Source organism: Mustela erminea, chromosome 2 (assembly GCF_009829155.1).
Source record: "Mustela erminea isolate mMusErm1 chromosome 2, mMusErm1.Pri, whole genome shotgun sequence".
In the NCBI taxonomy this organism is placed as follows: Eukaryota; Metazoa; Chordata; class Mammalia; order Carnivora; family Mustelidae; genus Mustela; species Mustela erminea.
In genome coordinates, this window is record NC_045615.1 from 129,806,332 (window position 1) to 129,829,542 (window position 23,211).

Consider the following 23,211-nt stretch of genomic DNA (forward strand, 5'->3'; position numbering starts at 1 on the left):
GAGGGGAGGTCTGCTGGGAGGAGCAAGGCAGGCAGGCTGGTCCAGGCAGGGAGAAGATGTCGATCTGTACGTGTTTTATCATCAAGTTTTCCTGACCTAGCACAAAAAGTTAGCTCATAAAGACATTCAATGGATGAGTTAGAATAAATCGTCCTATTCTGCCTATAGATTCTTCCAACTTAAGAAATTCTTCCTGCACCGAGAGTCACCCTCTGCATTCTGTTCTGTAATCAAGCAGATGGCGCCAACCTTTACTGTTTTATGAACCCAAATCCGTACTCTAAGAGTCATAAATATTATAGTTAAGCAAGTAAAAATTAAATTTCCATGTTACTTTGCTTGGTTATGGGACATCTGGCACGAGTAATTTATCTTCGCTTCTGTTGGAAATCGAAACCAGCTTAGTCTTTATTATGCTGGCCATAAACATGTTGCAAATTACGATTTTTACTCTGCCATTAGTTATATTTTGGGGTAAGACAAATTACTGGGTCATCTACTTCCCTTTGGCATTTAGTAATTCTCTTTCACAATAAAAATCCATTTCTCTTGCTTCACGGTCCCTAAGAACCCACCCACATTAACTACAAAAAAACCATTTCACTACTGCTAAATGTTACTCTGAGGGTGACTGACTCACACTGTCACACAGCAGCTCCTACAACCTTCCAGAGCATTGAGAAAATGTTTCATCTCGGTTTCAGTGTTAACTGTAAAAGAACAAGGTGAGTTTTGATCTGTGGCTTGAACCACCACGAGTAAACTCCCCGGTTCACCATACCCCATAAGCCGTGTGCCAGAAAGCCCGCTGGACAGAACTAAGTTTGAACCCCCACTCTGCCAGGAACTGGCTGTGGGGCAGTCACTGAAAGTCTCCTAGCATCAGAAAAAAAGCGAGATTGTGAAAAGAAATAAAATGTCCATGAAAGTTGCTTAATGAATGCGTATAATTTAATTAGGTTTTTGTTCTCCAAAGGCAATGGGGTGGAGTAGAATCTCCTTAACTAGGACACCAGTTCCATGAAAGCAGAGATGGTGCTGGTCCGGGCCACTGTCTCAACATCAATGCTTAGCATGATGCCCGGCCCTGAGTTGGAGTTCAACTGATTTTGGTTGAGTTGTTGAAGGTTGAAGAATTTCAAGTTTTCAAGATTTTTCATTTTCTTTTTTTTTTTATAATCGTTTTTTTAAGATTTTATTTATTTATTTGACAGAGAAAGATCACAAGTAGGCAGAGAGGCAGGCGCAGGGTGTGGGTGGGGGAGCAGGCTCCCCGCTGAGCAGAGATCCCGATGCGGGGCTCCATCTCAGGACCCTGGGATCATGATTTGAGCCGAAGGCAGAGACTTAACCCACTGAGCCACCCAGGCGCCCCAAGATTTTTCATTTTCGTGTTCATTTTCCAACCTCTGAATGCTTAACATTCCTGGTATTTCTAGTTACCTACTGGTTTTCCAATAGGCTTCCCTTTGGCCAAACCAGCCAAGTTGATTTCTGTGGTTTGCATGCAGTGATCAGGGTCCTGGTCCACTGCTCCTGCCCCTGACTTTGGTGTCCTGATATGAACCAACCCTTTAAACACTGTTGGACGTCAAACACAAATGGACGTTTGCATAGTTCTCCAAATCTCTTCTTCAGGATGGTCAACGTGTTCCACGATTCTTTGGCGTCCTTGGCAATTCTCTAGAGTTGTGTAGTCTTTAATGACGTCGGATTACGGTCCCACTCATCACTCTCTGGCTCTTTCCCAAACCCCAAAGTAACTTTCTTGCTCATCTGCTCTTTTTGACTCCACCCTCATTTCCCCTTAGGCTTTGTGTGATTTAATAAGCTTTTATTGTGCACAAACTATGAGCCAGGTATAATGGCAGGGACAAGGACCCAAAGCTGAGTGAGAGAGTCACCACCTGCGTGAAGATAACGATCGATGGAATAAAACGTAAAGTCGATTCATGCCAAGACAGGCAACAGAAGCCGTCACGCCTCTCAAAGCAAGGAAGGAAATACTGGAGACCTATTACGGCTTGGGGATTTGACGCTTTGCGACACGGCATTCTGCAGCCAAGAGATGCCTTCCTCTGCCCATGTTCACTGTGCTCCAGGACGTGGGGCCAGGGGCTTGCCAAGCTCGCTTTATTTCTCTGTCGTCCTTTTGAGGTTGTGAGTCTATCTACCTCCATGTGTACGTGTGTACCAACACTTCTTTTTTTTTTTTTTTTTTTTAAGATTTTATGTATTTGACAGACAGAGATCACAAGTAGGCAGAGAGGCGGGGGAAGCAGGCTCCCTGCCAAGCAGAGAGCCTGACTCAGGGCTCGATCCCAGGACCCTGGGATCATGACCTGAGCCAAAGGCAGAGGCTTTAACCCACTGAGCCACCCAGGCGCCCCACCAACACTTCCTTTGTCATACATGAACAACCGGAAAGACCTTCTGGAACGTATAGCTTGAGACAATGGCGAGCTGCCCGCCGGATGTGACCGCGGTCACCGCTCCCTTGAACTGTGTTTTTGTACTTGTGTCCCTGCTCCACAGAGAACAACACTGGCACGTTTTTCCCCCTACATTCTCACCGCTGCCTAGAATCCATCATGACAAAGAGAGACCTTAAAAACGGCGCTCGAGGGAGACATTATTTCCTTCCCATTTCTCTCTCAGAAAGAGCAAGTTATAATACGAGGGTGGGGGGAATTGCATTTAGGTTAAAGGATCATAAATAACAAGAAAGAATCTGCTTCTTCCCACCCCACCCCACCCTCAAAGATGCTAAGCCTTGAAAGGACTCTTGATTTTTAAAAAAAGGGTCACCACACCTTGGCTCACTCTAAACATTAATATTATATACCTGGTAATAAAGCCAGAGGATTTTTAGCGAGAGCTATTAAAGGGAGCGGGTGGCTGAGACCGTTTCCTCTGGTGAATGAAAATCAGAGGCTCAGAAATACAACTCGGGAGGTTAGTCTTGTGGTTAGCAAGTACTTTAAATTTGTGATCCCCCTGAGTCTATGAATTGACAGAGGGACTATGGACTTTTTCTCAGACAAAGCTGCAGTGCTCAAAATTATTACTTGAAAAGAGCAAGGACCAGGAGTCCCGGGGCCACGGAAAAAGCTCAGCAGAACTAGGTTAAACCATTCCCGGTGCGTGAATGTCAGGCCCTTGTCCTGCCTAAGAGGGGAGAAGAGAGGAAATGCCATTTCCTCCCTCCAAAGATGAATTTTGGCCTTAGAAACAACCTTCTGATTTTAATGTCATTAATCAAACAAAACCGTCACTGACTGCACAAAGCTTCCATCAATGTCCCCTCCATTTAGCTGGTATCATATACTCCCTTAGCTACCTTTATTAGTAGCCAGAGGGGAACACTGCTAACACAGAGAACAGAAATTCTGAATTTTTTTTTTTTTTAATTGAGTTCTGGGATGTCTGGGTGGCTCAGTTGGTTAAGACACTGCCTTCGGCTCAGGTCATGATCTTGGAGTTCTGGGACTGAGTCCCACATCAGGCTCCCGGCTCCGCGGGGAGTCTGCTTCTCCCTCGGACCTTCTCCCCTCTCATGCCGTCTCTCTCTCTCTCTCTCTAATAAGTAAATAAAATCTTTTTTTTTAAAAAGTGCTTTAGGGGTACTCAATCCAATTTTTCCTCAAGCTAGGAGTCTGTGTCCCTGCTTATTTAAATAGATAAGAAAAGCCTGGGGAACAGAGTTCCCAGGGAAATGGTGTGGTGATCTGCATGTGGTGGGCACCTGGGGCTTGGTCCACACTGTCCTTGCATCTTTGAGAACCTTTTAGACCCCAGTCCTGAGGCCTCCTTATCTGACCTCTCCCCAAGTCTGAAGGAGCCTGCTCACCGGCTAGATGTAAGATGCTGCAGAAATGTCACTCCTCATACCGCGGTTTGCACGCAGTCGAGGAGATGACATGTCCCTGATGAAGAAGAGCACTTTGCCCGTGTCCCAGTCTCCCTCTCTTCATTTTTAATATGATCTGGCAGCTCGAATTCAGAAGGAGGCTTTGCAATTAGGAGATCGAATCACAGTGTCTGTGTTAACAGCTCCCTTAGCTGCTCTAATTAGGGTTCCCTCCTTCCATTTCTGTATCTTGGGAGAGGACAGGGGACTTTTTAATTGGGGCTATTAGAAGTTCTCTTTACACAATGACACCCTCTGCTAAGCGAAAGTTCCAGCAAAAGCCATGCCCACTCTGCAATTACTTCATGCGGTTCTGAGGAATAATGGTATCTTGTCTCATTTAAAAATAAATCTAAGGCTTCTTCCTTATTGCTTTCTCTCCTCTGCCTACTCACATGAATTTCTTCTTGCCAATTAGGCAAACTTTCCATTATTTAAGGAGCTGGTTTTGATCATAACTGTCCCCTGATAATAAGACATATTAAACTAGATTTCATTTGCCCACAGCTCCTTTCTCCCAGAAACAAGGCTAATTTAAATGAGCTCAGATCATTCGATCTTGGTTCTATAGTGAGATGGTGAAGGGTTGGGAGTCCCAAAGCCGTCCTCTGTTGGCACGTCGCAAAAACTCACCTGAAATAACCCGCACGTTCAAGGTCCGCAGTTTCTCAGAATCCTGTCCTCTTAGGAGATCAGAAGTAGGTTTGTATTTATGACCTATTCCAAGAAAAGAAATTAAATATTTAAATGATAAACAAGCACATTCTTAATATGTATTCCCCCTGTTGATTCAAAGGGTTACCTAGAAAAATGGGTCATTCACGACAGCTCCCGGAGTAAAAAGACTTTAAAGGCTTTCCTCATTAAGTTATTTTCCATGAGCAAACACAGAATCTTTCTAAAACAAGTGGATTCTCCACTATCCTAAATGCCATCATGTCGTCTCTAGTGAAAAGCACCAGCTCTTATGTATAGAATATTATATTACTTACTACTTATTATATAGAGATGTACAGAATATTTAATGCATATTTAATATTTAATAATATTTAATGTCCTAAATGGTGTGACATGTTTCATTACTTTATACACTTGGATTTGGAAGGCAAGCCTTCAAAATCCACCAAGCCTGTCATTTGGCTGGATGTTCATAAAATGTTCTGCTTTCTGCTACTGTTGCTTTCTAGATGCTTTCTCTAACTGGCTTCTGTCTCTATTTCCTAGTATGCAATTACATAGAAAAATGGATCAAGAAACTCAAAATGTGCACTATTTGCAAATAACATGTTTATTTAAAAATAATATAATTTTAAAATTAGAAAGACCTTGGTCTTGACTCTGACCTTTTCTTTTTCTTTTTTTTTTTTTTTAAAGATTTTATTTATTTATTTGCCAGAGAGAGATCACAAGTAGGCAGAGAGGCAGGTGGGGGGGGGGCAGGAAGCAGGCTCCCCGCAGGGAGCCTAATGTGGGGCTCCATCCCAGGACCCTGGGATCATGACCTGAGCCAAAGGCAGAGGCTTTAACCCACTGAGCCACCCAGACACCCTGACTCTGACCTTTTGTTAGCCATATAAATTTGGAAAAAACACTTAATCTCTCAAAGGCTCAGGGTTTTTTTTATCTATAAGTAAAAATAATCATATACACCCTGTTTAAGTACTTGGATAATCTAGTTAAAAAAGAAAAAAAAACTTGTGAAAATGCTCTGCAAATGGTTATTCTACAAATATATGATATTGATGATGTTATTATATATTAGCCTTATATACGAAAGTATCAATGGCAAGACTTGATATGAAACTGCTCTCAGAAACACCAGCAACAGGGGTGCTTGGGTGGTTTAGTTGCTTAAATGTCTGACTCTTGATTTTGGCTCAGGTTATGATCTCAGGGTCATGAGATGGAGCTCTGTGGGGCTCTGTGGGGCTCTGTGCTGGGCGTGGAGCCTGCTTGAGATTCTCTCTCCCTCTCATCCCCTCCCACCTCAGGCCTGAAATTCAGCCATTATATGCATGGGATACACACAAGAAGGGTTGGCATGTTAATGGGTACATGCTACTATGGCCATAAGTCAATGCCCATCCTGATAGGTGGATGCCGGTGTCATACTTGTTAAATATTCTTAATATCATCCCCATTGCCTGATTTCCAATTACACATTATAGCTCTGCTCAGCCAGAAATCTACTAACACACTTACACCTATTAAAGATCGACTCCTACTCCTATGCATCACTTAGAGCCACTCTGCTCAAGATCTCCAACTCTGAAATTCTTGATCACCTGTTCTTCCCCCCTCTTCTGCCTTCCCTTCCACTAAGCCTCTGCTCAACCTCCAGCCCCCGTCAGCTCCTGCCCCCGCCTCACCTCCTACTCTCTTATCTAAGTAGACAAAGATGCATGAATCTCCTTGAATGCTAACACTGTGTCTTACTCATGCCTATATTCCCCAGCTAACCCAGAACTGCCAGTGACACACAGTAGGTGCTCAATAAATAATAAATTTAACTTTTAAAAGAATGTAAATTTATAGAGAAGACCTGAACTGGATTGCCGCAAACAATGGATTTATTCCTCGGTACTTACTCTGCCATTTCCACATTCTTCTCTGGCTTTCAAGTATTTTGTGGAGAGTGAGGATGAGAAAAAATATGAAAACAACTAGAACTAAAACATACCAAGTGATCTTCATGGAACAAGTGAAATCTGTGAAGAAAAAAATATTGTAAGAATACAATAAAGTGATGCAACAGAGAGAAGCCATGGAGTGAGGTGGTTGTGTTCTACTATATTCTCTGGCCTTAACTTAAAAAGCTGCATATATAACCATCCCTATTTTAGGGTCATTTACCCTCCTGACTTCCTACCTGATATGTTAAGTGAGTGTATTAAATGAGGAAATTTGACCAGGGAGCTTCCAGGGATCCCTTTGATTCCAAGATTCTAGGGTTGATTTCACTTCCAGGTTATGCTGGTGTTAGTTTCCTCGTGGTTGCTACCCCTAAGCCAAGACTTCCACAAGCCAAGTCCCAGAATCAGGGCCATTTGTAATTAATAACTGTGGCCCTGGGCCACCCAGTCAAAAATTATGTCCTCAAATTGAGTGTAAGGAAGTGTAAGGAAGACAGAGAGGAAAGAAAAAGACAAAGAGGAAGGGCTGGACTGAGGCATGTAAGGGGCCAAGGCACATGAATAAACAGAACCCAGTTCTGCACAGACTCTCACTGCAAGGATCAGATCAGGGGCACACCTTAATTAAACATACAGTTAGTTACCCTAGGTAAAAACTAGTTAATTCAAATGACAGTGGGCACACGGAAGGAGAGGTCCCATCCAGCAATATTTTAGCACTGTCTCCGTTGGTCCCATAAAGATACAGTGGCCAGCAGACCTAGGAATCAATGACATAACAGAAGGTGACCTCATCATGTCCAAGACATAACTATCTACTGTCTTCTCCAGGCACCCTATGTCCCCTCTTCCTTGCACACAAAACATAACACTTTCTCAAAGTCAGGAGGATATGTAACTTGTTTATACCCTTGGATGATTGCCCTTGTGAGGTTCATGATCTGAGCACACCTTTCACAGGACCCATCCCCATGTGCAGACGTACATTGTATAGCCATCCAATGTTTATTTAGAAAAGAGGCAGAAGGCAGAAAAGGTAAAGTTTGCCTGGGATGGCAGCACTCAGCCTTCTGCAAATCATCTCATGCTATTCAGCTGCAAACTTCTTTTCCTTGCTCAGCAAATTAAAAGTATGCAGTCAGTTAACTGGAATGGAAGACTTAGAGCGCCAGCAAAACCCATGATGGTCCCAATGACCAAGGTGTCATTGGGCACTGAGCAAGCTATGGAAAGAGCCCCATGCATTCACCAACTCAGTATAGCAATTGCAGAATGTGCACAGCTGGGGTGAGGCCAGCCAGAACACCCACCCAAGCACCAGGGCAAATGCAGATGAGGGTGTGTCCCCCACATCCCATGCTGCCCACCTCTCCCCCCCCAAACCCATCCTGGCAGTCATCTTGGAGAGGAGGAAGGGACAACAGACAGGAATCGGAAAGAACAATCTGAAGAGACAATTTAAATGATTGTTTCAGAGTAAATTTACCAGATTGGACTAAATTTACTTTTACACCCAGGTGGAGAGGGCTTTTTTTTTTTTTTTTAAGATTTTAATTATTTATTTTACAGAGATCACAAGTAGGCAGAGAGGCAGACAGAGAGAGAGAGAGGAGGAAGCAGGCTCCCTGCTGAGCAGAGAGCCCGATGCGGGGCTCGATCCCAGGACGCTGAGATCATGACCTGAGCCGAAGGCAGAGGCTTTAACCCACTGAGCCACCCAGGCACCCCTGGAGAAGACTTTTAAAGGAGATCAAATTAGTCTCTGCCCAGCAGAGTAAAATATAAACGAATTTTAAATCTACACATGGCAAATGGATAGACATTTTCTAGAATACAGGACTATGTATTTGTGTACCACTGTTATCTTTCTGAATTATGGACCTAAGGAAGTTGTTAATAACTACTATTTCACTTTGACTGGCATGTATGGATTTTTTTTCATGAACACAAAAATACTGTCTGAAAATCATAATTATGGAAATGCTTCTTTTTCCTTTATGGTTTAGAAAACATAAAAAGCAATTAGGTGGATATGTGGAAATAAATATGATTTTAATATTTTTTTAAAGATTTTATTTATTTACTTGACAGCAGAAATCACAAGAAGGCAGAAAGGCAGGCAGAGAGAGAGGAGAAGCAGAGAGCCCGATGTGGGGCTCGATCCTAGGACCCTGGGATCACGACCTGAGCCGAAGGCAGAGGCTTTAACCCGCTGAGCCACCCAGGCGCCCCGATTTTAATATTTATAATCCAGACCACTTTATCTTTCAGACTTCATCACTGTCATCTTCTTTATGCCATCCTTCCAAGGCCTACATTCCCACCTCACTCCTGAGCCTGAGGGAATTGACCTTTCTGTTCAGATCTTCTCGGATCCTCTCCCATGCCTGATTTACATCCACACACCCTGAAATAACCCCAGAGGCCATTAAGGGGCACTGAAGGCTGACTCATGAGAGAAATTCTTTTGAAGCCTTCTATTTGTAAATGTAAAAATGCATACATATTCTATAGTTGTGTTTGCTTGAAAATATAATATTTTAAAAATATTTGCCTCTAAAAAAATTAAAGCTTTTTAAAAAGGCATTCTGAGGCAAGAGGAAAGGCTTCCCTATGTCTGGAAGATCGAAAAGCCCAGCAACTAACTCTACCATCGCACCTGTTAGACTGGATACACTTGCTCCATTGTTTTACATTCATCTCTTTTTGTGCTCCTAATGCTAGCACGTTGCTTGGCATACAATAGGGTGTATCATAAAATACTCTTTCAAAATAGATTTTGTAGGTAAAGTGGGGGCACACAGCTTAGTAGAAAGGATCAATTGTGGTAATTTGGAAGATGGTGCCGAGAAAGCTATTAAGCTCTAGAAGTAAGATAGGTGTGATTTTCATCTTTTGAACACCTACCTTTCCCTCAGAGCTATCTGGTAGACCCAAAATGCCGCATCTGCACCCTATCTCCGTGGCTTTATACCAAATACCCCATTTCATTCAGTCCTGGTTCTCGACTCTAGGAGAAGATGTATGTCAATTCAAAATATGATTTTAATAGCCCCTTGCAATGTATGTGGATATTTATATTTTAAAACAAATTTCACCCTTTAATACCCGGGTGTGATAGTGATCTTTCAAGCACAGCAAATAGGCATGTCCAAAGTTACTCTGAGGTCTTGCTAGTGCCCCTCAAATCACAACCCACAGATGCCTTCTCTGCTTCTGACTACAGCTAGACCTCAGGGAAAAAAAAGCAAATTTTGGAAGAAAAAATAAACAGATAAAAGCACTAGCCTTCTTTCTAGTCATATTGTTGCATGAACAAAATTATTCAACTATTTAACTTTCAAAAAAGTTAACATGTTAGCCTTTATTTAACTTTGTACCCAATTCTCTTTTTCCTCTACCTTCCTTAAATACTTACTTTTGACATCCATTTCTAGGTGCAGAGAAATGTGTGTACAATTATTCAGGAATTCCATAGTCCTACAAGTATGGTTCATAGACTTTTCCCTGAGCGGATCTTCCTCAATGATTGCTGGCCTTCTCACACGGGTCTTTAGATTACAAGTCATGTTATACTCATCCAAGGGATCGACTGTAGGAGCTACAGAGAAGTTAAAATGTCGACAAGGTGAACGAACATCGTTTGCCTTCACTTCTGTTGATCCTTTCATGATAAGAACTAGAAAGAGATTAAGAATATGTTATTTGCAAAATAGTAATACATAGTAAAAAAACACACACACCCATCAAAACCAAATACCATCCTTCCTCTACAAGAAAAAAGTAGAAATAAGAAGTTCCCTGCTCTAAAAATAATGATTAAAGTGCTTACTTTTTTTTTTTTTTAAGATTGTGAAAACTAGATGATAGTAGGGTTGAAATAGAATTGGAGCGTCTCGAAGAAAATATAGACATTTCTGGGATGACTTGTGGGACAGATGATAATGCTCCAAGCCAAAAAAAATCCCCATTATGCCCATCCTGAATCCCTGACCAACCAGAGAAGAAGATGGAGAAGGAGGAGGAAGGTGCCCTTGATTTAAGCCACTAAGTTTCAAGGTAGTGTGTTTCAGAGGCATAACAATGGGCATAATTTAACAGTGCACTGTCCTACATGTCAAGGAGACAGAGAAGTAGTATCTGTGAGTTACCAAGCCTTAATAGGTTTTTCTAGTTCTACTTCTCTGTCACCATAAAGATATTTACCCAACGTGCTTTCTGGTGAACTTGACCCAGACCCTGCAATAGGTAGCATTACTTAAGAACCCAGAAAAAGATAGATCTTTTATACCTCTTTCAAAGTCAATGCCAAGAAATCTCATTCCCATTCTGAAAGAATGGGGAAAGATGCCAGTATGGGATGATACAGGAAGCAATCTCAGCAAATAGGTATAAATAATAAATCTGACGCTTGGGTCTGAGGCCACTGGTATATGTTCTGACTACAAATGAGTTATTTAATTTTTCAGTGATGCAAGTTGATTTGACTCAATTAAATGATATATATTGATCTCAAAATAGATGTAAGATTCAGTTAGATATTACACATAATATGTAGTTAATCCTTCATTTGTTTATTCATTAAAAAGTATTTATTGAACACTTAATGTCAGGCATTAGGCTAAGACCTGAAATATAGTGAACACAGACAAAGTCTCCAACATTGAGCAGACAGACATGTAAAAGGACAATTCATACACAGTGGATAAATGTTAGGCAGTACAAGGTACAAATGTGTCAAGCATTCAATGACTTCTTAGAAAATCCAAGCTTGGGGCGCCTGAGTGGCTCAGTGGGTTGGGCCTCTGCCTTCAGCTCAGGTCGTGATCCCAGGGTCCTGGGATCGAGCCCCGCATCGGGCTTTCTGCTCTGCAGGGAGCCTGCTTCCTCCTCTCTCTGCCTGCCTCTCTGCCTGCTTGTGATCTCTGTCTGTCAAATAAATAAATAAAATCTTTTAAAAATAAATAAATAAATAAATAAATAAATAAAAAGAAAATCCAAGTTTGATTTTACTTTTTTAATTTTAAAAAATTCAATACCTTGGAAAGAACCTGCTAAATACTCTTTTAGCAATCAAAGGTACATAAATTATGGTGGCATTTTGATGTATTCTTTTTTAATTATTTTTTTATTTTGTTTTTTCAATGTTCCAAGATTCATTGTTTATGCATCACACCCAGTGCTCCATGCAATACGTGCCCTCCTTAACACCCATCACCAGGCTCACCCATCTCCTCACCCTCCTCCCTCCAAAACCCTTAGTTTGTTTCTCAGAGTCCATAATCTCTCATGGTTCATCTCCCCCTCTGATTTACCCCACTTCACTTTTCCTTTCCTTCTCCTAATGTCCTCCATGTTATTCCTTATGCTCCACAAGTAAGTGAAACCATACGCTAATTGACTCGTCCTCCTGACTTATTTCACTCAGCATAATCTCCTCCAGTCTCGTCCATGTTGATACAAAAGTTGGGTATTCATCCTTTCTGATGGCTGTGTAATATTCCATTGTATATATGGACCACATCTTCTTTATCGATTCATCTGTTGAAGGACATCTTGTCTCTTTCCACAGTTTGGCGATTGTGATGTATTTTAAAAGTAGATATTTTGTTTTTGATAAAGTAAACCAAGAATAAGTAGTAACCCAAAGCACTACAGATCACAAGCCACATATCAAAAGCCACATTTGCTGAGTGTTCTGATACCATTGGCTTTTAAATTGGAATATATTATTCCTTTTTAACAGACTAAGATAATTTATTCTTGATAAACTTTATTACCATTTTATAGTTACCTTTTGATGTTTGTTCCTGAAAAATAAAATCCATGCTTTTTTTGGACTCACAAGCCAAACATGAGCACATTTTAAATTCACTTGTGAAGCCTTGGCAAATCCTGGTGAAGTTTTGAAAGTTGGAATGATTTAGAAAGAGTCCCATAATAGTCTGAGTTTCTCTTACTGGTTTCAGAAAAGTCACAAAAGAAAAATTCAAAGAGCGGAGTGAATAGTTGAAACTAGGTTGTAAACATACTTCCAGACATGAGAGCTCCAATACATTTCCTGTAAAGGAAAAAGAAATTGACTATGAAATTCTCAGGTTTTGTCATTCAAATAAATACACAGTTAGTTCCCAGTTTTTCTTAGATGGATACAGTATATTTCAGCTTGCCAGTGACAAGACTGTTTTTATATGAATTAACAGCATTTACTTTATTTAAATATTTCTTTCAAAGATTTGTATACATTCACACATTCATAGTCGAGAACTAGAGACATTCTTGGAAACCCTTAACATTTTAACCATTCTCTCCTGGGAAAGCTCTAGAGGCCAGAAGTTCAATTTAACCGGTCTGAAACCTACATGTTTGTATGACCACCAACCCTTTGAACGCTCCAGGGAAGCCTCTGTTCCTTGACCCTCTTCCAACTTTTGGTGGCTGTTGGCATTCCTTGGCTTGTGGCTACCTCACTCCAATCTCTTTCGGTTAACGATACCTTCTCTTCTGTGTCTCTGACTTTTACTCTTCTGTCTGTGTCATCTCCCTCTGCCTCTCTCTTATATGCCTCTTAGGACACTTAAAAGTGGATTTAGGTTCCACCTGGGTAATGCAGAAGTCTTTCCCATCTCAGGATCCTGAAGTTAATCACACCTGTAGAGACCTTTTTTCCTTGTAAGGTAATGTGTACAAGTTCCAGGCTTTAGCCCAGGATATCTTTGGGAAGTCATTATTCAAGTTATCTGGTCCTCCAAAGATGAAATTGAACAGGGTAACATCATAATTTTTATTTTTGTCTGAAGACAAACATCAGACATGGAAATGAGGATACAAAAGGAAGAACATCACCTTCAAAATAAAAGACAAGGACTCAAGTGCTGTACATGTCCTTAGGCAAGACACTTGGATAATTAACTTAATCTCCATTAAGTCTCCTTTTCTCATCAGCAAAATAGAGGCAGTAACTCTAGATCCTGCTAACTTCATAGTAGTATCAAGTGGTATCGTACATATGAGAACACTTCCGAAATTTGTACAAGTGTATATTATTTAAAACTCAAACCTATAGGGACATCTGAGTGGCTCAGTTAGTTAAGCGACTGACTCTTGGTTGTGGCTCAGGTCACGATCTCACAGGTCATAGGATCAAGCCCCACTTTGGGCTCCACACTCAGCACAGAGTCTGCTTGAAGAGTCTCTCCCTCTGCCCATCCCACCACTCATGCACACACTCTCCCTCTCTCAAATAAATAAATCTTCTTTAAAACATTCAAACCAGTATTCCAAAATGAAAATTAAAAATTCAAACCTCGTTTAGGGAGGATTATCTGTGGTTCAATTCACACAAGTAATTAAAACTCACTGTATAAAAAATAGAGAATCTCTATTTAGCAGTAATGATCATTTAAGGAATAGGTAACCTCTTTCAGGTATCCCTAGTCTGACAGTCATTTGCTGGTATGAGAAAATAACTCACATGCTCAACTGTACCTTTATGTGGCTTTCTTTACCATTTCTTGGTAATCATATAGGGCAAAATAATTGTTTTTAATTTTTCTAGATAATGTGGAGCACAATGAAAGAATCACTTTAGTTCTTACAATGATTACTCCTATTCATAGAACTTAGTTCAATCTTAAGAGAAAAAACAGATAATTGATTGATATTAAAGAATTTTTTGTTTGCAGAATTTGTACTTTAATAGTAATTCCGTAAGTGTCTCATTGCTGATGATTATATTTTTATTATTTAAGAAAATCAGAGGCTTATTACCAACCTCTACATTTGAAGTTGTTTCTGCAATAATTCACTTGTGATTTCCAGCTATAAACACATTTCATACTTGAGTTGCTATAAAGGTTTTTCAGGGGAGAAAATGGTATTTTATTCAAATCTATAATTTTATGTATTAATATATTTATAAGCAAAGTTGGGACCAAATTGTAATTAATTTTTAAAACAACTATGCTCAGTGAGAAGGTCCCAGGAAGGAGATAGAAATGTACCATCTAATGGAACTCTATAACCTTTGGTTTTTTTATACCACCAAAACATACAAAAACACTTCCTGCCATGTTTCTATTTTACTCACAGGCATTTTTCATCTTACAAAATTTTCTATTTCTTGACCTTGTAATCCTATGATACAACCAAGATATGGAAACAGAGAGAGAGAAAAATTTTTGCTATATATATTTCAGTCCTCTTATCTAATAAGTGACCAGCCAGGCTTTCTAGAATTAATGATATAACCTTTATATTTGACTGCAAGGTCATTTTATTATGGTTTTTAAACCTTGGTTTTAAATAATTCAGTCAGAAAGGAAATAAATAGAAGATATATCCTTCTCTCGTATAATTTGAAGAAATAGTGAATTCTATCCAATCATTTTTGTTATCAGGTGGACTATATTCTCATATCCATAAACAAGGATATATGAGTTTAATTACTGCCATTTTTATTGCTAGGAGTCAGACACCTAAATTCTTACTCCCATAGATAGAAATGCATTCCAGAATTATTCCAGTACTATGACTGTAATCTCTCACCATAAGTATATAGAATACTAAATAGAATCAGGAAAATATATTACAGTACAGGACAAATGCTCAAGTCAATTTTTTCTTAAAAGAAAACAAGAGAATAAGGCTAAAGAAACAACTATCGTTATTTTCTTTTTAAATTTTTGTTATAAAACTTTATCATCAATAAGTGTTTGTAAAATGTTGGTGCCAGTTAAAGAATAATAAAGATAGGGATGCCTGGGTGACTCGGTTGGTTGAGGGCCTGCCTTTGGCTGGGGTCACAGTGGGGAGTCTGCTTCTCTCTCTCTCTCTCTCTCTCTCCCTTTCCCTCTTGTTCTCTCTCTCAAGTAAATAAGTAAACTCTTAATAATAATAAACACCATGTATCTATCATACAGATTTAGAATATCAATTTTACCAATATTTTTGAAACACCCTATCCCTCCCTATTCCTACATAATCCTTTCCCAGAGATTAACCACTAGCATGAATTTTGTGTTTATCACTCCATTGTTTTATCTTAGAGTCTTGGCAAAATGTGTATTTTCCTAAATAACATTGTTTTATTTAGCACACTTTAGACATGTGTGTATATATGTACATGTATATAGAGAGTATACTTTATGTATTCATCTGGAACTTGCCTTTTTTAATATGTTTTAGTCATGTTGCTACATATAGCTATGGTTAATTTTATTGTCTCTGATATTCTTTTGAATGACTATACTATAATTTATTCATTCTTTTGACAGTAAACATTTGGGTTGTTTCTATTTTTGCTATTTTGCAACATGAATAATGCTGCTATGAACTATAGCCCTCATCCATTGTTGGTGGGAACAAAAAACAGAGCAACCACTTTGGAAAACAGATTTACATCTCTCATATGTTAACTATATGCTTAGTATATGACCCAATAATTCTGCTAAGAATTTAAGAAGAAAAATCAAAATATCTGTACATGAATTTTTACAGCAGCTTTTTTATTTGTAATAGCCAAGAACTGGAAACAATCCAAAAGCCCAACAACTAGTGGATATTAAAGCAATTCCTGGGGAGCCTGGGTGGCTCAGTAGGTTAAGCATCTGCCTTCAGCTAAGGTCATGATCCCGGGGGCTGAGGATGGAGCCCTGCCTTGGGCTCCCTGCTCAGTGGGGAGCCTGCTTCTCCCTCTCCCTCTGGCCCTCACCCTGTTCATGCTCTCTTGCATGTGTTCTCTCTCTCTCTCTCTCAAATAAATAATTATTTTTAATTAAAGCAATACCTGACATATCTATATAATAGCATGCTACTCAGAAAGATAATACTGATCCAAACAACAACATGTACAAAATGAATCTCAAGTGCGTTATGAAAGCAAAGGAAACCAGATACAAGCGATCACATAGTTTGTTATTCCGTCTATATGAAATCCTAGGATATATTGACAGTGGGAGAAGCGTTCTTCTGCAGAGGAGAAAGAGGGACCTTTGTGGGGGGAGAGGAGGAGGGTGTTGGAAGATTGTATTGTTAGGGTACAGAGTCGGCCACCCCTCAATTAGACAGAGAACACTCTCGATAATGCAAGTCACACAGCGAGGTTTATTTCCAGCTAGCTGGGGTCCAAGTATCCGCCCCGCGCAGTGGGTTTCAACAAGAACCCCCAGCACTCAAAGCCAAGGGTTTACATAGCATTTCCAAGGCACTTCTTCATAGCTACATATATATCTTGTGCCCCACTTTGACAGTTTAACTTCGTTTAACCTTTTTCCACCCCTGCATCACCCTGGAGCCATCCTGGCAGTTAAGTGAGATTTAGGTTTGGAAGAAATTTAACTTTATTTACATTTCCTTCTGCCTCAGCCTCCCTCAGTTTTATGATGGGGAGGGCGACCTTTGGCCCTGAGGAACTGGGCCAGTGAAGAGATAGCCTTTTTGTTGTAAATCACCAGCACATCTACAAATCAAGAGAGACTCCTGTCTTGCAGGATTGTGATCTCTGCAAGTTAACTATTTGTTTTCTTTAACATCTGGTCCCTGTGGCACCTCCGCCTAACCGCCCTGGTGGTATATGATTAAGTTGTTTCTTAGGTTTTAGCTACTTTCTCTTATCTCAAGTTATGTGCCTGTGTGGGCTGCTTAGGGACGCTCAGTAAAATGGCTTCCGGGGCTTCAGGATGGCCATTCTTATGCTAACCCACTCTTACAGTGCAAGGTGCCAGCTTTTGCTTTGCCAAGATGGCTGTACTTATGTCAGGGCTAGACTCAAGGTGGGTACAGCCTTGTTTTTCTTGGCCTCCACACCTGGAGCTGGTTTCCAGGACTTGTTTTTAAGTCCCCTGGGAGAAGAGAGCAGGGACAGTAAAATTGGTCCTTACAGTATATCTTGATTTTGGTACTAATTACATTGGTGTAAACATTTGTCAAACCTTGAACTAACACTTAAAATGAGAGTATTTTATTATATGTAAATTTTATCTCAATAAATTTCATTTCTGAATAATGCTACTATGAGTATTCATGAACGTATCTGCTGGCACAAAAATACAGAAGTTTCTCTGGTATACACACTGAGTAAAAGTGCTGGGTATTCAGAATGTGCATCTTTGATTTTTCTAGAAAAATATCAAATCATTATATGAAGTGACCGTACCAATTAATACTCTAATGTGTGATGTATGAAACTTCCCACTGACATACATATTGGCCAAGGCTTGGCTTTTCAAGTTTTTCCAGTTCAGTGAGCATTAAACAGAATCTTATCATGGTTTAAAGGTGTATTTTCTTCTTTTTTTTCTACTTTTCCATTTTTTCTGTTAGGTTGTCTTTTTTTAAGATTGTATTTTTTTGAAAGTGAGAGAGGGAGAAGTGGACTCCCCACTGAGCAGAGAGCCAGATGCAGGGCTCGATTCCAGAGCCCCGAGATCATGACCCAAACCAAGGGCAGACATTTAACCAACTGAGCCACCAAGGAGCCCTGTTCGTCTTTTTCTTATTACTGTTTAGGAGTTCTTTAAGTTTTCTGTTTCAAATTTTAAGAAGTTGGGGCACCTGAGTGGCTCAGTGGTTAAAGCCTCTGCCTTCGGCTCAGGTCATGGTCCCAGGATACTGGGATGGAGCCCCACATCGAACTCTCTGCTCAACGGGGAGCTTGCTTCCTCCCCTCTCTCTCTGCCTGCCTCTCTGCCTGCTTGGGATCTCTCTCTGTCAAATAAATGAATAAAATCTTTTAAAAAATAAAATAAAATAAAATTTTAAGAAGTTCCTTATTTTCTTAATATTTTTAAAAACATTTTATTAATTTATTAGAGAGAGAGCACACGCACATGCGTGTATGTAAGAAAGGGCATGGGCAGAGGGAGAGGTGAATGGAAAAGGAGAGAATCTCAACCAGACTCCAGGGCTGAGCACAGAGGCTGACACAGGGTTTGATTTCACAGCCATGAGATCATGACCTGAGCTGAAACCGAGAGTCAGGCACTTAGTCAACTGAGCCACCTAGGTGCCCCAAGAAATTATTTTATTATTTTATCAAGATATCATCTCATAGATTATACTTTATCAATTTATTTTCTTTATGATCTCTTAAAAGAAGTTCTTAATTTGAATGCAGCAAAGCTATCAATCCTTTCTTTATAATTTGTGTTTTGGGACTTATTTAAGGAATCTGTCTCCCTTAAAGTTAAAAAGATCTTTTAGAAGTTTTAAAATTTTGTCCTTTACATTTATGTTCTTTTCTTTCTTTCTCTCCTTCTCTCTCTCTCTCTTTTTTTTTTTTTTTGAGAGGGAGAGAGAATGTGAGTGGAGAGGGGTAGAGCGAGAGGGAGAGAGAATTTTTTTTTTTTTTCCTGCTTGGTCAGCTTATTCTTTTTTTTTTTTTTAATTTTTTATTTTTTATAAACATATATTTTTATCCCCAGGGGTACAGGTCTGTGAATCGCCAGGTTTACACACTTCACAGCACTCACCAAAGCACATACCCTCCCCAATGTCCATAACCCCATCCCCCTTCTCCCAACCTCCCTCCCCCCAGCAACCCTCAGTTTGTTTTGTGAAGTTAAGAGTCACTTATGGTTTGTCTCCCAGGGAGAGAGAATCTTAAGCAGGCTCCACACCCAGCCCAGAACTCAACATGGGCTCTATCTCATGACCCTGAGATCAGGACCTAAGCCAAAATCAAGAGTCAGATGCTTAACTGACTGAGCCACCCAGACATCCATGTATGTTCTTCATCTATCTGGAACTGGGTACAGAGTGGTACCCAGTTAACTGGGTACAGTTAAGCCACATTAATTTTTCCACACGTGATAATCAATTGCACTAGCATTTATTGGGTAGTCTATCTTTCCCTGACTACTTAGAAAGATGCTGCTACCATATATCAAATACCCATAAATATATGAGTGTGTATCTGAGATCTCAGTTTTTTTCCATCAGTCCATTCTTCTATCTTGGCAAAGATATTGTACTGACTTAATTACTTTTGCTTTGTAAAAGCTTTTATATCTGATAGGAAAATCCCCTTCCCTTGTTCATCTCCTTTAGGAGTGTCTTAGCTATTCTTGGGCCTTTACTCTTTTTCTTTTCTTTTTTTTATTTAATTTCTTTTCATGCCAAAGAGAAATTAAGGCAGGAAATGGAATGAAGGTAGCCAATGTACTTACCTTAAAATAGGGAAATTATTGGGGTGTCTGGAGGGCTCAGTTTGTTAAGTGTCCCACTCTTGATTTCGGCTCAGGTCCTGATCTCAGGGTCCTGGGGTCGGGCCCCCTGTCAGGTTCCACGCTCACTGGGGAGTCTGCTGAAGGATTTTCTCTCCTTCTCCCTCCATCCCTCCCTCCTTTCTCTAAATTAAATAAATAAATCCTTTTAGATTTTTTTTAAATAGGGAAATTATTTTTGATTGTCCAAGGGCCTAATATAATCACAAATGCAGAAGAGGGAGGCAAAAGAATGTGTGTCAGGTAACACAATGTACAAAGACCCAACAGGCCATCGCTGGCTTTGAAGTTGGAAGGAAGACACAAACTGGGGCATGCAGGCAGCTTCCAGAAGCTGGAAACGACAACAAAATGGACTCTCACCTACAGCTCCTGAAAGGAATGCTATTTTTATACAGCATTTTAGTTCTCTCTTGTTTTTTCACTGACACACAAATTAGTAGTTATTTTTACCGTATGCAGTTAATATTTTCAAGATTTTAATTGAACACATGCTTTTAATTATTGAGGGTCTTTTCCCTGCTATTTCTTGCATCTCTAGCCTCCCTTCTAAGATCATAGTTTTTCTCCTGAAGTTAAATCTCTATAAATTCCTTCACTGAAGATTTGCTGATTGTAATCTCACTGTTTCTGCTCATATGAAGATGTACACTTCACCATTTCCAGCTTGACATTAATTTTACCTCAGTACTTTGCAGACATTATTCCACTGGCCTTTGAATTTCATTGTTGTTTACAGGAAATGAGTTGCTAGGCTAATTCTTGTTCCTTTGAAGACAATCAGTCATTATCTCTGGTTATTTTTAAGAGCTCTTTAGTTTTCATGTTCTATGGAATTTCATATTTATTCTGTTTGGGACTTGCTGGGTTTCCTGAATCTGAAGATTTATGTGTTGCATCACTTTCGTAGAATTCTCAGTCCCATTCTCTTCCAACATTGTCTTTTCTCCATTCTGTCTCTTCTTTCCTTTGGTAGCTTCAGTTAGAGATCTCTTCCTTTGTTCTCTATGTCTTTTAACCTCTGTTTCATATTTTCTCTTTCTCTTTCTTTCTGTGCTGTGTTCTCATCTCATTAGTTTATTCAGATCTATATTCCCATTCATTAACTCACTTTCAATTGTGTCTGATCTGTTTATTCCATTCCTTGTGTTTTTACTTTATGTTATTATATTTTCATAATTAGAATTTTAAGTTGATTCATTTTCAAATTTACCTGATTACATATTTTTTGAAAGATTTTATTTATGTATTTGACAGAGAGAGTGAGAGAGCACGAGTTGGGGGGTGGGACATGGCAAGCAGAGGAAACAGGAGAAGCAGGCTCCCAGCTGCACAGGAGAGCCAGTGTAGGGCTCAACCCCAGCACCCTGGGATCATTACCTGAGTTGAAGACAGACACTTAACCAACTGAGCCACCCAGGTGTCCCTGACTGATTATATTTTTTAAATTTAATTTAATTTTAAATTCCAGTATAGTTAAACACAGTGTTATATTGGTTTCCAGTGCACAGTATAGTGATCTATAAACCTGCCTGATTATTTTTAATAGTTTTGTTTCTTACTCATACTTTTTGATACTATTTTTATTGAAACAAGCTAAATACTTACTTTATATTTTATATCTCATAATCCCTATCTGAATTCTTTAAAGATCTGATTCTGCTTTTTTGTCTCTAATGATTCTCATCTGTTAAGTCTTTGTGTTTTATGATTTTTGGTAGTAAATCATGTTCCTCAGAATTTTGATCAGGAAATTATTTGAGTTCTGGTTTGAAGACATTTTCCCCCAGAGAGGATTGGTGTTTATCTCTGCTTGGTGTCTAATAGCACATTATCTCAAAACCACTTAAAATTAGATTTCTTGGTGTGGTTTAAAAAAAAAAAAAAGGAACCCTTTATACGCTGTTGGCATGTAAATTTGTCCACCCACTGTGGAAAACAATGTGGAGGATCCTCAAAAAATTAAAAATAGATTATATCATTCAGCAATTCCACTTTAGGGAAGATACCCAAAGGAAATGAAAACAGGGACTCACAGAGATATCTGCACTCCCATGTTTGTCACAGTATTATACACCATAGCCAAGGTATGGAAACAACCCAAGTGCACATCAATGGGTGAATGAATAAAGAAGATGTGTTACATATACACAATGGAATATTACTCACTTATGAGAAAGGAGTATATCCTGCTATTTGTAACAACATGGATGCACTTGAACACATTATACTAAGCAAGATAAGATAGAGAAAGATAATTACTGTATGATATAATTTATATGTGAAGTCTAAAAATGTCAAATGGAAGAGAGGGAAAATGAGAAGGGGGACTCTAGGCTCATCTCATCTCATGAACACAACTAGATAAGTATCAGATTATCCTATGACCCCAGAAATCAACCTGAAGACTGACAGAACAAACTCCACGACTAAAGGGAGAGAAGAAGCAGAGACATGGCTTAGGGGAGAAATGGATCGTGGATGTTGTGGAGGGGAGGAAGCCGTGGTCATAGAGAAGAGCAAGAGAGAGAGGAGCACACAGGGGAATGTTCAAGGAGAATGATTCACTAAAGTGATGGGCTTGGAAAATGAGAGGGGCTAATTTCATGAGTTCTTGCAACCAGGAGAGCTAAAAGCCTAGAGCCTGAAATGCCAGGAAGCTTGACTGAGCTAGACCCTGGAGGACATTGCCCTGCTCCTGGAAGGAAGCCAGGCAAACATTCTTGGAGCGGCAGGGAGGGAGCTAATGGCACGGAAACAGTAGTCTGAAGAGTGCCTGGAGCACCGAGTGGGGAGATTATTTGCTCTTCTCAGAGCATGTCCCTGAGAGGCAATCTTCATGAAGACTCCTCTCAGGGAACAAAGGAGCTGGCTGATGCCATTTCCTTTCCCAGCCCGTCCACATAGACTCAGAGCCACCAGCAGGAGGCAACACATTACTGACACTAGCTGCCTAACTCGATTACACCAAGTCCCACACGCCTGCTCTCTGGCCAGACTGCCCTTCTCAGTCAAGCTTGCCTCAGTCCCAGCTCAGTAAGCCCCTCACTGGGAAGACCAGCACAAACTCCTACTCACACCACATCTCCTGACCTGCGAATTCTGCAGGGTCTCAGTTCCAGTGGAAGTGATATCAGGTCTCATTTCACAAGCAGATCAGAGGACTGGTTAAAATTCACCACATTCAGGCCAAGGACGAAACACTGCCCATAGCAGGTAAAGAGAGCCTCTAAAGATGACTAGCCTGAAGAATAGAGCAACCAAAATACAACAGCAGGGTGTATGCAGTGCACATCAGAGACACTCCCTGAAGGACCAGGCCCTGGACACTACATAACCTCTTATTCATATAGCCATTATCTCCAGGAGCAGGAAACATACTGTCTTTTAAAACACAGAAGAAGGCAGAGACTTGGACAAAATGCCTAGATGGAGGAATTTATCC

At 40.0% G+C, this 23,211-nt stretch overlaps 1 protein-coding gene across 3 annotated transcripts in view; it reads right to left on the reverse strand.

Moving 5' to 3' along the window:
* TMEM156 (transmembrane protein 156) overlaps positions 1-23,211 on the reverse strand; it is a 54,213-nt gene that overhangs the window by 12,410 nt on the left and 18,592 nt on the right. For all 3 annotated transcript variants that reach the window (XM_032334100.1, XM_032334102.1, XM_032334103.1), the window contains 4 exons: positions 12,338-12,604; positions 9,962-10,222; positions 6,499-6,618; positions 4,544-4,627 (listed from right to left, as the gene is read on the reverse strand). In XM_032334100.1, coding sequence (XP_032189991.1) covers positions 4,544-4,627; positions 6,499-6,618; positions 9,962-10,222; positions 12,338-12,604 — 732 coding nt within the window. The remainder of the gene's footprint in view (positions 1-4,543; positions 4,628-6,498; positions 6,619-9,961; positions 10,223-12,337; positions 12,605-23,211) is intronic.